This window comes from Balearica regulorum, chromosome 9, assembly GCF_011004875.1.
Source record: "Balearica regulorum gibbericeps isolate bBalReg1 chromosome 9, bBalReg1.pri, whole genome shotgun sequence".
In the NCBI taxonomy this organism is placed as follows: Eukaryota; Metazoa; Chordata; class Aves; order Gruiformes; family Gruidae; genus Balearica; species Balearica regulorum.
The window spans coordinates 3,114,199-3,129,797 of NC_046192.1; the positions used below are offsets into that span (position 1 = coordinate 3,114,199).

The following is a 15,599-nucleotide window of genomic DNA, read 5'->3' on the forward strand; positions in this document are numbered from 1 at the left end:
TAGGGAAGGGTTGGGAGCAGAGCCAGGCTGAACAAACCCATGTTCTTTTACTGCTGTGCTGCTCATGCTACTCCTGCCCCTGATTCAAAAGGAAAGAATAACCAAAGATATTGTGGCTGTGCTCTGAGAGAAAATAACCTCTTGACCTCTTTGAGCCTGTTAACAACTTGGGTCAGGTTTAACATTTAACAACTCAAGTACTGAGCTTGGTACCCTCCCAGGGACTTCTCTTGTTCTGATTCAGTATGCATTTGACCCACCTGCTTGTACAATGCCGCGTCCCATTCAGCAAAAGGCTTGAAATAATTCCTGGAGCTGTGTGTGGTAGAGCACAGCGGTGATTCTACCTGCATCATTAATGTGGCTCACAGGGTAAATATTTCATGTGGGAAATAGGGAGGGAAGTGCTGGATGCCCTGACCCCCTGTTCTGGGTTGGAGCTGGGGAACAGAGTGCAGGGCCTCCTGCCCTGGGTTTGTGAGGGGCAGGTGTTACTCCTGGAGGCAGGAGTGCGGGGGCAAGAGGAGGTTGAAGTCAGTAGATGAAGTCTGAAGCATTTGACTTTGCATTACAGAGAGGTAAGACAGTTGCTCTCTGCTTAGGAGAGATCAAGAGAGCCTCTGTGGAACCCTGTTCTGCCTGCCAGATCCTCTTTGCTGCCATTGTGCAGCAGATTAATAAAACTTATTTCATCCTTACCCCACATAAAATTACAGGCAGGTTTGTCAGTGTAGTTTCTTTCTCAAAGTCTATCTCTTGCAGTGGTAAAGGTGGTGGTGGTGCTGTTTATAACTATGGTCTAACTGCTTGTCTCTGAGGTCAGGGTTCTGGTGACAACACAGTCTGCTGCAGAGGATTCATCTGCAGAAAAGCATGAGGCTGGGTAACTGCCCTGTAAGCGTGGGTGTTGGACTGTCAGAGATCGGTGGCTGGGTAATGGGGTTGTTCACAAAGCGCAGAGAGCCTCTGCGCCCGCCTGTTAAGATGTTTGTAATATCACGGGGAAGAGTTTTGTCTTTCTGGAGGGACCAGAGCAAGGAAGGGTGGCTGCAGATGAACAGCTAGGACAAGCAGGAGGAAGGAGGGGCAATCATGTAGCATGGGCTGAGGGCCCCAGTTGCAAGTCAGGGAACATTTTGCTAGAATAGACTGTTGCTTCCATTGAGTGTTTTTAGTATGACCCCTTTGATTTGCCTTGTAACCAGTATGTACACAAAATATTTTTACGGAGTGATGGTGGGGATTATAGAAAGGGAAGGTGCTGTAAAAATGTCTACTAATGTGCATTTGCATAAGTTTTTCCATTGTAAATGTTTACGCAGCCAACTTTGAAAGCCTTTTGTGACTTGAGAGACGTGGGATCAGGAAATAGAAACAATATCATGACCAGAATTTTCTGAACCGGGAGCCAAAGGTTATGTTCTTAAATCCATTCTAAGATGGCTAACATGAATGGCTTGATTAAAGAAACGGGGAGCACCCAGTCTTGTCAGCCAAGAGCAGCTGGATCTGTGGTGCAAAGGGCTGGCGTTAATTACAGTCTGAGAAATGTCACACAAACTTCTGTCGAAGTACCTAATAAGCCTTCGGCTTATGCTGGTTTGCAGTTACCTTGTGAAGAGAAAGGGTTAAAGGTGGTGCATAAGTCTTTCCTTCTGAATGTCATCTTGACAAAATGGGCAGCTTTGCTGAAGCTGAAAACTTCCTCAGAGATGTATCAGTTTCAGCTGTGTTATTGACTGGAAGGTGTTTGAAGTTTGAGCTCTTCAGTTACTTCTGTTTAAAAAATAGAGAGGCTGGAGGCAAAGCATGAGAGGGGAATTGAAAGCCTGACTGCAAAAGGTTTTCACAAAAAGAGAATTATGTTGAAAGTGAGAAAGTGTCAACTGTGTTTAGATAAGGAAAACAAAAACCCATGAAATTTGCTTGGAAAAAGAAGCATCATGTTCTACAAAGCTAATGTTTATTGGGCAGATCAGTCAAAATCCAGCAAAAGCACTTATTATTAAATCATAGAATGAAATAGTGATTTTATTGAAGAGCTGCTTTAGGAAAAAAGGGTTTGTATAAATACAGACAAGTAAGGGAGGTGTATTTGCAGGGCCTTTTAAGAGTGCCTCCCCTCCGTTTCCGAAACTTAGAGCAGCAGCATTTAACTTAGCAGAGAGCTGCAACAGTCAGCAAACGCAGAGGGAATGCTCCTCCCCTGCACTGCTGTCCTCTGCTCTACTGGTCACACTGCCCCATAAAAGGCAAGAAGCAAAGCTATTTTCCTCCTCCTTTCTCTGTGCCTGGATCCTTTGATCTGCCAGTTTATTGACAAGAAATGGGTTCCTTAACTTACCTGGAGAGGACCGCCTGGATCCTCAAATCAAAAAAAACCTGTTTAGTGTTCACAGCATGCTGTACCTGAACTGGTATCATTCCTCCAGGGGATCTCCTGGTGGTGGTTTGTGTGTGAATGGCTGCAGGATTAACAGCACTTCTGGAGATGACCCTCAAAGCCTAGCTGCAGCTTTGGGATCCCTCTCTGAGATGCCATTTCCAACCCCCTGTGGGGATGACCTCTCTCATGGTGCACTTAGCGCCATGCTTAGCATGGCAGTCCTGTTCAGGCTTTCCAGGTGCTCCCAGTATGCACATCATCACCTGTGCATAAAAATGTGTACAGCAGAAGAGGAAAGAGAAAATACAAGCTGTGTCCCCTTTCCTGCGCTGGGTGGTTGAGAGGACAGAGAGATGACAAAGTACTTGGGGACGTGTTTAAGCTGAGGCTGATGTTATATTTACCCCTGCCATAGACTGCCTGAACAGTGGTTGAGCAATTCTCAACTCAACCCAATTTTTAGGGAGGACCTGGAATGTGACAGTCATTAGGACCACATAACTTGACAGTCAGGATGCTGAGGAGAGAAAGCCCAAGGGTAGAAATTGAGTGAGTCCCAGTCTTCTCCATCCACATGCACTAAATTAGAGGACTGCTAAAGAGGATTCCTGCTTTTGATCCTAGGAAGTGCTCCTCCTTGCTCCTGTCTTGCCCAACAGCCTTTCTTCCCTTGTTTTTCCAGTGATCTTACCTGTCCTCAGCTTAAACTTCTTTACAAGTATTATGACAGCAGCCTCGAAAGGCCTGTGTGATGGGGCACTTTCTGTGAAGGTAACAAGGGGGGTCTTCTTGTGACGCAAGAGCCATTGAGCTGGTTCGTTTATCAGTTTCATAATCTCCACACACAAATTTTCTCTCATCAGCTGCATGAGCAGTTCTGCTTAGCCCTGTTTGCATATCAGCAGGAGGAAATTGTGTAAGAGAACTGCATTGACAGATAAAAACAAAACCCATACCCTTCCTTGGGGCATCTGGCGTTGATTGCCCTGGGCTTGGTGAAATTGGCAGTGTTGTGGCAATCCAAAGCAGTTGGGGATCATGTCTGTGACTTCCAGCTCTGTACCAGATCCTCAGATGTGTGAATGAATAGGTGCCGGTGAAAAGGTCTTACATTGTTTGGTGAAGTGGTACTGAGCTCTGGGAGCAGTTCTAATTCTTCTGTGTCCTTTGTATGAATGCCATCAAAAGTTACAGGTTCATGTGGATACATGACAAAATCCTCCAAACATGCTGGAAAAACTCAGCTATGATTTATGAGTAATTTCTTTTCATTTCCAATTGCTCTTTGTGACTTCTTGTATAAGGCTGCTTAAAATCCTGGTGATCTCTTTTTCTCTCTCCTGCATGGAGTGATTCTGAAAGGCATATGATTAATAGACTCACAGCATAATTGTAAAAGAGATTAGGATGTTTTATTGATCTGCCTGATCTCCCCAGCTGGGGGGCTGACCTCAGCCCACGTTTCATGATGATTCCACAGATAATGCAGTGTTTCTGTTACAGCCAAGGAAGCTCCAAGAGTGGATTCTGGTTTTCCCTTTGAGAGGAAGAGGTTGAAACCAGCATCATTTGGCTTAAAGCCATATTGTATGTTTTAAACAGAGTGCTTTCTAAGTGACTTCACAGATTTGATCAATCTGTTGTTCACTTGGGAGAAAGGTAAAAATGTATTTTTAGTCAACACTTCTTGGGCAAGCTCCACAAAGCTCAGCAGCTGTTGAGGAAGATCATGCTTGCCACGTTACAGCACTGCTCAGGCTTCCCTTGGGCTCTTGTGCATTAACGTGGCCCTCCACCGGGCAAAAGACTCCTCCATCCCCCCTTAAATATGAATCAAATTGAATTTAACTGGGACAAAATGTTTGTTATGGCTGATCTACAGATGCACATGTGCAGTGTGCGTCCGCACCAGGATAGCAAGATGGATTTTCATTTAGGCTGTTGTTTAGGATTTGTGCAGGAAAATGTTCCTAGCAATCAGCTGTCTTACTGTGATTTAGCTGAAATCTATTATTTGTTTTTTCCAATACAAGTCGATGCACATACTAGCCCTTCAATTTACTCATTCATTGCTGATTTTGGCCCTGTCTTTTTTGGATTTCTGCTTTTTCATTCCTTCCTGAGACGCCCACTCTACTGACAGCTAGAGCCATTTGGTGTTTTCTTTATTTCCGGCCAGAAGAAGAGTTGAATAACTCACTCTGAGGCTGATGCTGATATCACTTTCTGCAGTGACATCTGCAAACATGTTTCAGTGACCAGGAACACTTCAGGTTTGTGTTAGTTCACAGTCTCCAGGGAAAGAAAGAAAGAGAAATGTTTAAAACTCTTGTGCATGAACCCTATGTGTCTCGGGATCTTCCAACACCTTTTTTCACGAGGAGGGTTGCCACAGTGCAATTCCCTTCTGGAGAAGGTCTAATCATATCTCCTCTGATCTGTTCCAGGTACCGGAATTGTGTTTATACCTACCGAATTCTGCCCGATAAAGAAAAAAAGCTAATTGTCCAGGTAAGTCATGCTGTGTACCATTCGGTCCCACAAAGATGCACCTAACACCACTTGCTACTTTTTTTCAAAGTAGTTCTAACACTGAGAGAAAAAGGATATAAGGAGTTAAACTAATGCCCACAGTGCTGGCCGTGTCTCTACTCCACTGCTATGGAGATTTTAGTCTCCAGTCTGCTGCTATGGCTGTCTGCACACTCTTCAACATGTGTGGCTTCAATTCAGTGATGCTGCCATGTTTTATATAACTGAGAACCTCAGCCTAAGAAATACCTTTTCCTGTGAAGCCAGTTTCTTATCAGTACATTGTGGATCTTTTCAATCCAAAATTGCAGCGCAATTTACCTGCACACAGAGAATGTAAATCAAGTTGTGGTCTCAGAATCCAGAAAGTACCAGGACTGAAGGCAGGAGTTTCAGATTTTCTGTTTATTCCTATACTGCTCTAAGATCCTGAACAAGCCATTTCCCCTTCCTGTACCACCTCTCAGCCCTTGTTTTCTCAATATAGATAATGAAACTTGGGGTGTGGAGGGAGGCATGGTCTCTTACAGCCCTAGGAAGCGGGTATGGGTTTACTAGGGGCAGTGAGGGCTGTTGCCTACCCATCCTCAGCACAGCCATGCTGCATGGGCGTTCCCTGGAAAATGAAAAGGAAATGCCCATGCTACCACGTGCCCCAGTCTGCCCTGCTGTTCAGACTGGGTCTACATTCATACCTTCCTATTTCAGATGACAATTAGCTTCCCACTCTAGAAATACCTATTTCTACCAACTCCATGTGCACCTCGCATGGCTCACATGCAGCGTGTTACTTAGGTATTTCCTGATGTGTTTCAGGGGCATCGGTTTTTCTTTGAGATCTGTACCAAAGGGGCAGCATATCTGAAACTAAAGCGATCAGGTTAGTGAGGACAGTTGAGTGCTGGCAGCTTGCTTTCAGCTGCGGGCTGTTGATAAGAATTGTGGATTGTGTGTCCTGGGTGCGCACACCCAGCCTGGCTCCCTCAAGAACCGCTTTTGGGTGGCTCTGACTTTTCTTAGGAGCCCCACTCAGATGCAGCTTTGCACAAACACAGCTGGATTGCCACCAAGGTCAATTCCAGGCCCTTGATGCTGTGCTCCAGAGGAATATGTGCCCAGGGCCAGCCATCAGCATCAGCGCAGTGTCCCAGTCGGCCTCACCAGCTTCAGCTGGTTTCCCTGGAGCTGTTGAGATATCTCTGCCTCGCTTGCCACAGGACCTCTGTTTCTCAGCAGGAACTGGCAGCAGGACACTAGGCCAGACTTGACGTGAGTCTGTATGCATTACTATGGTATGTCACCAAAGCTGGTCCATCTTTCCAGAGCACCGGGCAACCCTGTGCAGAGGAACCTGCACAGGCTCTGCCAGTGTGGTGCCAACACTCGGCTGGAATGAATAACCTGTCATTCTGATCTGGCTCCACCCTGTATGCTGCAGGCTGTTTGTAGCAATACTCACTTTTTCCCCATCATCTGATATATCTCAGCCTTATCATCCTAAATAATGTGTTTTGGCATATTGTGCTGGTGTCATGATGTGTTGTGATGGTAAGACAGGTGTCCAGAAAGTGATATGGTGTTTATCATTATTTACAGTCCCTAGAGCAGCTGCTGAGATCAGGAACGTATTGTGCCAGACAGTTCACAAGTGAAACATCCTGGCAGGGAGAGTGTTGGGGAGACCTGAGGCCCAGGGAATGGGTACAACTCCCCAAGTCCCACAGCAGCTCTGTGGCAGAGCCAGGATGGGAGCCAGGCCCTGCTAAGGATGTCCTTGCTCTTTGCACTGGCACCATGATGGGGAGGGGAACTTGTGGAACCCTAACTCTGAATGGGTTTGGAGTATGAGTTTGGAACACCGCGCCTGTGTGCAGGCAGCTATCCAGAGAGTGCTGGGTTGCAGGCTGCTCCCAGGGCCCACCACCTAAGGTACGGTGCAGACTTGGCATGTTGCTTTGTATGTTACAGATGTACAGATGTGAGTTACATTTCCCAGTTCGTACTGGATCTGTAATTGTTTCCGCCTTGACAAAGGGCCTGTTTCCATGCACAACCATTCCGTTTGTCCACAGATCAGAGCACTGGAGCCATAACAAATCAGTATTTCTCTCTCCTTGTAGCAATGGGCAGCTCTCATGCTGGACCAAGGCTTACGAACAAGTGGAAGGTGTGACTGATGTCAGTCAGCTCAGGCTTTCCCCATCACACACACCTTCACCTCCTCACCTTCTAGTTCTCTGCAGAGAATTCTGCAGGGTATTATTTACAAATAAAGATGTCCTCCTCCTCTCTGGGGAGGGATAATTAGACTACTGCTGGATCCAGACAGTGTTATTAGGACTCCAGGGGATCTTTCCAAATGAAACCTTTTGAAATCTACTAGATCTGTTAAGGAAATATGATCTACCCAAACTGATTTGTGAGATTCTCTTGGGATCAGCGTTGCAATTGTGAGGGATTTCTCTTGTTTGTATGTTGTGGAATGCAGAGGGACTGTGGTAGAATACCTTTGTATGCTGGGTTGCCAGGAGCTGTAGGTTGAATATCAGGAGTAGGCTAAATAAAGTGTGTTGTTAACTCATGTTTTGAAGACACAACACCTCCCGTTTTGTGCTGCTTTATTCCAGTTCTGTGGGAGAGGCAGAACAAGGGGGCTGGCTGCTTCTGGCAGAAGAGAGATGCAGTGAAAGTTGTAATTGAGGCTCAGAGCAAAACAGTCTCATGTTGTTGGCTGCTGTTCTTGGTACGTTGTTCCAGCTGGGCCAGACATCTTTCATTGCTTGTCTGTTGAGTTTTTGATAAAACAAAAACTACTTCATGTGTATTAAAAGATCAGATTTTTGAAAAGAATAGTTCTGCTGTGCAAGGATGTAAAAACTGTTGAATAGGATGGAATTTTGACATTTAAAAAAATCCCATTAAAAAGGAAAGAGTCTACTAACCCTATGGAATTAGACCAGGCGATAAATTAATACAGCAATCACTAGATGCTCCTCATTTCTGGGTTTATTACAAAAACAAACAAACAAAAAAACCATAGGAAGGATTCAGTACTAAGTCCCGAGATTAGCCCATATTAGTTACAAATACGGGCCCTGATCGTGCAACATGACCTTTTTTGCCTGCACAGTGCTCCTTCCTGAAGCTAACAAAGTTGTCTTCCTGCCCAGATCTGGGCTGTTGTCTGTCAGGCGTTTTTCATGATGACAGCAGGTTCAGAAGATGTGTAATATCACAGCTACATACACAGCACTGGTGACATGAGAGCTCTCCCTCTGCCTCTCTGTGGAGTTTTGTCACCTTTAAAGCTGCAAGTTGTTTCACTTTTTTGAGTCTTGGAGACTAGTTTTCATTTTTCTTCTTTTTAATTAGATCCTGGCACTAGTGGAATGATACTCAGTGTCATTTTTTGCATGGTTAAATTAACTGTTCAAGTACAGGTGGCAGAAATGGGGTGCATGTTTTTGCATTCGGGGGGGGGGGGCACATTTTTGCATTCAGGCTGAAGAAAAAAATATTTGCATATGTCCTTCCAGCATTTTGTGGCATGCTACATGATCTGCCATTGGGTTTCTGCATCTGCAGCAGCAGTACAGCAGTTAGCATAGCCAGGAACCCCTCTTGCCTGCCATATCTGAAGTCAAACTGATAATCCCCCCAAAACATACCAGGCCATAGTGGTTACAGTCATAGACTTTTTTTCTTTAAACACAAATTCTTTCCCTTTTCTGGGACTGCTGAATTTTCTCCTTCTATTATTTGAGACTTCAAAATATAGGCAAAGAAATCCATGGCTTGGATGAATCAAGCTTGGATCCTGCTGATGAAAACATATTTAAGGAAGGGGGGGAGGAGTAACAAAACCCCCTTGAAACAGGATCTGTAACAGCAAGTAGAGATCTTTGTCCTTAGGCTGAGAACAATTAGTCATCATCTCTGTTAGCTTGCAAACTCTCACTGTAGTAAAACACTGAGAACTGAGAAGTTGAGACAGGAAGAGAGGAAAAAAAAAAAAAAATACACTTACACAAAGGTCCAGGAGTAGGGGCAGGAGGCTGGAAATCAACTGCCCCTGAGTTGGCTTAGCTGCAGGCAAGTCACAACTGTGGTACTTCAACTTTCTTCTCTGTAAAAACAAATGTGATTTTCCCTTGCTCAAATAGGGAGGCATAATTAATGCAGAGCTGTTGAAAGTTTGGGGACTAGCTGAATGTAACCATGTTTGTGCAAAGAGGGGGCAGAACAGCAAAGGAGTCCTTGGAAATCACAAGATCAAATTAGACACTAGAGACAAACTAAAGACACTAAATCTGTCTTTCTAAGCCAGGCATCTCTGGTCAGTTCTTGTCATCCAGATTCATAGAAAATAAGACTTTCCTATGCTGTCACTTAAAGCATCTCATTTATACAACTAGCTGAGGTGTCAATAGTACCGTCATCACTGCACATTCTGAATTCCTTGTGATCTTAGCATCTCCTCAGTGAGGGGAAGTGCTCTTGTTTCCATTTTACAAAATGAGGAACTCAGTCCCACTCTGTTAAGGAGGATTGGGTTACCAAAAATAATTTTAAATAGCTGTCTCTTGCTGACTTTCTCAGGATCAGAGGATGCGTGTGATACATCAGTATTCACCCCCCCTCATTTTTAGATGTGCAGTCAAAGCTGAGCTGTATCTCTAGTCAGAGGGGCACAAACAGTTTTCTGACCTGGGTGGGCTAAATTGTCCTTGGTAGATCCTGTCTCTCTCTGTTGCCTAAAGAGCCTGGAGAACCCCCTTAGACTGCCAGATGTGGCAGGTAAGGAGATTCCCATTACAGCTGACTTCTTCAGTGTGAGAAGACGTTGAGGTCGAAAGCTGCCGTTGGAAAACTGTGGTGCTGCCTTTGCCTAATGCTTCACCCTGTATTGCCTTTATATGTGCAATTTTAAAAGCTCACTGTCGGGAGTATAACCTGCCTCCTGAGTGAAGATGCTTGAAAGAGAGAAAGAAGGTGACACTGGAGTTGGCTGGTCAGTGAATATGGATTGGTATAGGGCAGTGTGGTACATCTCTCTAGAGTGTGGAGTTTGATATCTCTAGATTTCTGGTTCATCTCAAATAAGAGTTCACAGCTTGTGTTATCTGATCGCTGTTTGGCAGTCTAGCTGCTATGCAATCAGTCATTTCTCAGTGGCAGCTAGATTGCATCCGAGTTTATGCTCATAGTCTATCAGATAACACTTCATAGGTCATTTGCAGGATCAAGTACCTACCGGGTGCCACCCTGTGCGAGTGAAGGCTGGGGGCAGGTATCCTTGATGGACGGATGTCAACAGTGCTCAAATGGGGCTGTCGCCAAAAATGCCACCAAGAGGGAGTCAACCTCATAGTTCTGGGAACAGCTTTAGCTTGTTGCTAAAGGTGGAGTCTCCTTAAGAAACTGGGGCATCTGCAGAGTAGGCTTTTGGTAGCTCAGTGCCATAGACAGATTTTATAATCGTGTGCTGTATCCTCCCGTGCTGTGCGGCACAGTCTGGAGTGAGGAAGGCGCAGCCTCCCAGGGCTATCCTGTGGGCATGACCTGATGCTTTAGCTCAGTCATTTAATTCCCATTCTGTGACCCAGAACTTGAATCACACACATTTGTCCACCACCTCCGGGCTCAGGCCTCGCTGACCACTGCTGCTTCCTTCTGGCAAGGGTGCTCTTGCCTTCTCCTTCTTGCCAACCTGTTTTTTTGGGAGTGTTTTTGGTTTTTTTTTTCCCTTGTATTACCCTTAAGTCTACTCTCCCATTCATGCTGCTATCAGAGCTCTTTCCTCAAGTTGGATACCTGCCTTGAGATGTTGTGGGCTGCCAAAGATCAAGGCTCCAGTCACCCACAATGCCTTGAACAGTGTTTGTATCTTTTGGCTGCTCCACAGGAGAGGGCAGAAATAGAGTGTGGCTTGAGCAGGAGTAGGAACCACTTTACATTTTCAAGCAAACTGGAAAATTAAAAAAAAAAAAAGTGTTCCGGTGAAATGTTTCATTTTGATTTTGAGCTTTTCAGAAGTTATCACAGTGTTGCCAGGATGTTGAAGAAAAATGTTATTTCAGATGGAAAAAATGGATCATCCTTTTGAAAAAGTCCAGATAAGCAATTTTGAACTTTTCACCTTTTTTTTTTTTTAACCTAATGGGGGAGAGGAGGGTTGAATGAAGACCGTGCCTTGCATAGCACATGCTCCAACCCCCTTCATTTTTTTAATAAACTTTTTAAATTTTGCTTTGAGCAAAACTGTTTGACCAGCTCCAGACTTTTGCAATTTCTGTGGATTACCGTGTCGTGAGAAGGAATCACAAAAAGTTGCCGCCTTCTTGTGCTGAGTAAGAGACTGTATTACAGTATGGAAAACATTTTCTTTCCTTTTTCCTTTCTTTCTTTCTGCCTTTTTCTTTCCATTTCACCTTCCCGGGCTGTCCTAGCTGCCCGTCTCCTTGACAGAAAGCAGCAGGGTGTGTGCATCTTCCTGTGCTCTGCTCCGTGGGTAAATGTGGGAGGCATTCATTTTGCAGTTCTGGTGCCAGATCATCATTTCTGTGAGCGTGAGCACTGCTTGCGTTTGTGCTGAAATTCACCATTGCTGCAAGGGGCTAATTAAAATTTACTTATGTTTATAGTTACTATTTGTTGCAGAGGGAGGATCTGACCCTATTTACTTGTAGGTTTTGCTGACTTCAGTGAAAATTATAGATGCCCTAGCAGCACTGTTTTATACTGAGTGATCATCTAGCTGCTTTTTTTTTTTTTTTCTGGTAAAATAGTCTGATAGGAGGCTGTGTGCAACAGGAAACAAATGGTGCTATATGAGCAGTTAGAAAGCAGGCCAGCAGCTGTGACTCAGTGTATCAACTGACACTGAAGCTGTAGGTTACCAGTGAACTTGCAGCACTGGCTCGCAGAAGGTAGGAGAGATGATAAATACTGCGTATAGGGTTTCCTGCTGAAACCCTCCCTTGTCAGCACACTTCTAGAAACACATTTTTTGGGGAAACATCTAGATTTGTACTCTGTCTGCATATGGCTTGGCTAAATATGCCAGAAAGACCAAAATCCTCTGTCCCGGGACGAGCAAGACATACGATGAGAGGACTGCCTGTTTGCGTCAGCCGGTCGGCAGGATTGTCCCTACCTCTTGGCAGAATTTGTTCTGGCTTCTGTTTACGAGTCCTCCAGGGTGGAGCTCAACGTAAAAGCTTCATCCGGCACGCTAACCTGCTCTCAGAGCGTGGACGTATGGCTACCCATCCTGCCAGCATGATCTGATAAGCATGTGAGTTTAGGTCAGTTCTTGCATTCCTGGTGTTACTGGTGTTGTCACCAATGTCAGAGGCAGTGTCTGGCTGTGGCGCATGCAGTACCCAGTCCTTTGTGAGCCCTTTGCAGAGAGATGCAAAATTTTTGTCCTTCTCTTTGACACTGTAATCCCAATTTGCTGTGCTGCTCCGACAGGTTTTCTGTAGTAAGGATCTTGTGATTTGCCTGGATTTTGCTGATCTACCTATATCTGATCAAAACCTTTCTACTAGGAAATTGCACTTGAGCTGGTTTCAGTGGGAGATATAATGCAAAGCAAGATCTTTTGTGTGACACCCATTCACAACGCTGCAGCCACTTACAGCTTCTGTCAAACAACTGTGTAAGGATTTGGAACTTACTCAAATTGATGTCAAAACCTCACGGTCTCCAGTGAGGACAGGGCAGGCTGTGTGCTGCCAGGGTGAGAGGTGTGCCAGCACCACACGGTGTGTGCCGGTGTCCGGGGAGTTGCAGGGGGACAATCAGCACCTCCATTGCTGCAGGGGAGCGGAAGGGACAGCGGTGTTGCCTGAAGGACAGAGGGGTGCTAGGGGACTTGGGAGTATTTCAGTAGGAAGCTGAGAAGGGTCACCAAAGGGAAGGGAAAGAGCCAGGAGGTGCAGCCAAGTTTTAAGGTGAAACTGAGTGGTCCCAGCAAAGCTTTGGAGTTGGGGTCCTCTCTGAAGAGTCAAGAGCCCATCAGTGTGCAGAGCCACAGAGCTTCTGTGGGAAAGTGGGATTTTATGCTTTGCATAACAGTGAATTTCAACAAAAATTAATGCTGGGGATGGCATTGATTTTACCTGAGTTAGTTCTTATCACAGACAACTTGCCGTGTTTGTGGTACTCCAGTGGCACTGAAAGGCTGAGGTATAATTAGGGTGATTACTTTTCTTGGATAGAAACAAGGGACAAGTGGACAACCAGGTGATAATTAGGAGCAAGGTCTTGAAACATGGTTAGGGAAATGCATTTCTGGTATGCCCAAATACATAATTATATTAAGCTTCATTTTATTACTGAAAATGGTAGATATTCCAATTTGAATATTTTTCAATATAATTTAATGTTGATTTAAATAACTTTGTAAAACTTTACAATCTTTATGTGTAGGACTGAAAATAATTTGCAGTCAGGGCTTAGCAAAATCTGTGTATTTCATGTTTCTGCAAACTATACCAATCTGTTTATACAAGGAAAATGTTTTGGGTTTTTTTTTCTTTCTGCTGTTGCATCTAAGGTAGGAATAAATATAATGTATTTCACAGGTTTTGAAAAACTGAAAGAAGCAGCATTTAATAAGAGAACTAGGTATTTCCTGAAACATGCACATTCCTGCTACTGAATCTCTCAGTATACAAAATTCTTCATACAAACAAACCATATCCAGCTTTTGTCTAGTTAGAACTCTTCCAGACTGTTTCCAGTTTCCTGAAAATATTAAAAAAACATTCAGAGAAGATGGCTTAAATCAGGCTAAAGTGATATTATTATTTTGGTTTTCAAGCTTCAAAAAATGAAATCAGGTATTTGAAAGCTAATGCATGCCGCCATGAAATGCAATCGCTTTTCCTTTTATCTGGATGTGGTTTCAGATAAAATTTCACTCCAAAGAGAGAAATGCCAAAAAATGCCATCAATTTTTGTTACAGTTTGCCCTCCAGTAAATGTGTTATACCATAAAGCCTTCATCATGCTTAAACAATCGAAAATTGCAAGTAGGCAATCCTCGCTCAATGTACAAAAGCAACTTCAGGTGCTGCAAAATACTTTAAGATTCAGAAGATTAGGGCTGTTAAACAGTAACCAGTTTAACAATTATTGTTTCAGAAGAATAATTGTTTCACCTAACTATCCTTCTGAACGACTTCACCCACAACTGCATACCCAGCAGCTCGCTCTTTCAGTTCCCGCTACAAGAGCTCGAGTGCACGAACAATCGAGTTTACTCTTGGCACAAAAATGGGGCATTTCCGCGAGCATATTTTAAAGGAAGGGGTAGTAACCTCTGCTCGTGAACTGAGAACTATAAGAAGTTTGGGTTTTTTTAAAATAGATTTTTCAAATTAGTCAGTCTGTGTTTGAGACACCAAATGTATTATCCTAGTTGAGATGAGTACCTTGGGAACACACACCTCAACATCTCCAGGAATAGCAAAATGAAAACTTTCCTAAAATTCTAAACCTCTTCTGGCAGATGAGGAAAAATAATTGAAAACTTACGCAACCAACATTATCAATGAGAAAATAGCCTCTTTTTTCAATAATTTGATGGATGTTAGCTTTAATATTATCAGCCACATAGCATTTAAACCATTTAGTTGTCTTATCCTTTTTTATATTTTATATTTCCAAAGACTTCTGATGCAGCTCCATAACTAAATTTAAAGTATTCAGGGAGACAACAGATTATTCCCCTTTCAGCAGTGTGGTGATGAAGCACTATGTTTTATTGCTTCTGTGCTTTGAGGCATGATGGGTCACAGAGAAAAGTACTCATTTTCAGGCAAGTCTTGAGTTGTTTTCTCAAACAAAGAGAAGCTAATATATTGTTGGTTCTATATGAGGCTTTTTGTCCTGATCATTTAAGATAGGAATGAGTCTTGGAAAACTTTGCTATTGAATTTGTTTACAATGAGTCTTACGGCAAATATCGCCATCTGTACAGAATCGTTTCTGCACTTGTTATTGACTGGGTGATGCCCTTCTTTAGAGAGGTATCTTGATTTGCTAATGAGATGTATCATTGTAAGCTGTATCCCCCCATGCAGAGGTGTAATTTATCTGGCAGGTCACAAGTAAGGCTTAGGCTCCAGTTAGAACTGCTCTGCAGCCTTAGGGAATGGGAGCAATAGACCCTACATGAGCTGCAGTTTATTGGTGATATAAGTATAAAATATAAAGATACAATCACCTTTAAATAACATGTTCAATTTAAAGTATTGTCCTGGTTGCATTTCTCTTAGGTGACTGAGGTATGCTCCACCAATACTTTTCAAATTTATCTTTTTGTCGTTGAAGCTGTTTCATGAAGTTTTAAAAGAAATTTAGAATCCTTTAGTTTTCAAATTTCTGTATAAATGCAAAGCACACAGGACTTGATTTCAAATGCCAAATAGTTTAGGGAAATGAAACGGGCTTTAGCAAAGATAGCTCAGAGTCAGTCATTTCAGAGTCCCTCTGAGAGAATGAAGTCACGACTTTCGGTTGTTCCCACGTCTTTGCCCCGGTGTCTGACTTCTTTTGTCTTCCATTCGTAACTTCTGACAGAGTTTTGCATCTTGATTCTCCTCTGAAAGTCTAAGTTGGTTCCCTTCTGTTCCATCCCAGGGCTCTAAAGCTCTCCTTTTCCAGTATT

The 15,599-nt window shown here is 43.7% G+C and overlaps 1 protein-coding gene across 4 annotated transcripts in view; it reads left to right on the forward strand.

Moving 5' to 3' along the window:
• Positions 1-15,599, forward strand: part of INPP5D (inositol polyphosphate-5-phosphatase D) — a 56,831-nt gene that overhangs the window by 2,220 nt on the left and 39,012 nt on the right. For all 4 annotated transcript variants that reach the window (XM_075760821.1, XM_075760822.1, XM_075760819.1 and 1 more), the window contains exon 3: positions 4,834-4,897. In XM_075760821.1, coding sequence (XP_075616936.1) covers positions 4,834-4,897 — 64 coding nt within the window. The remainder of the gene's footprint in view (positions 1-4,833; positions 4,898-15,599) is intronic.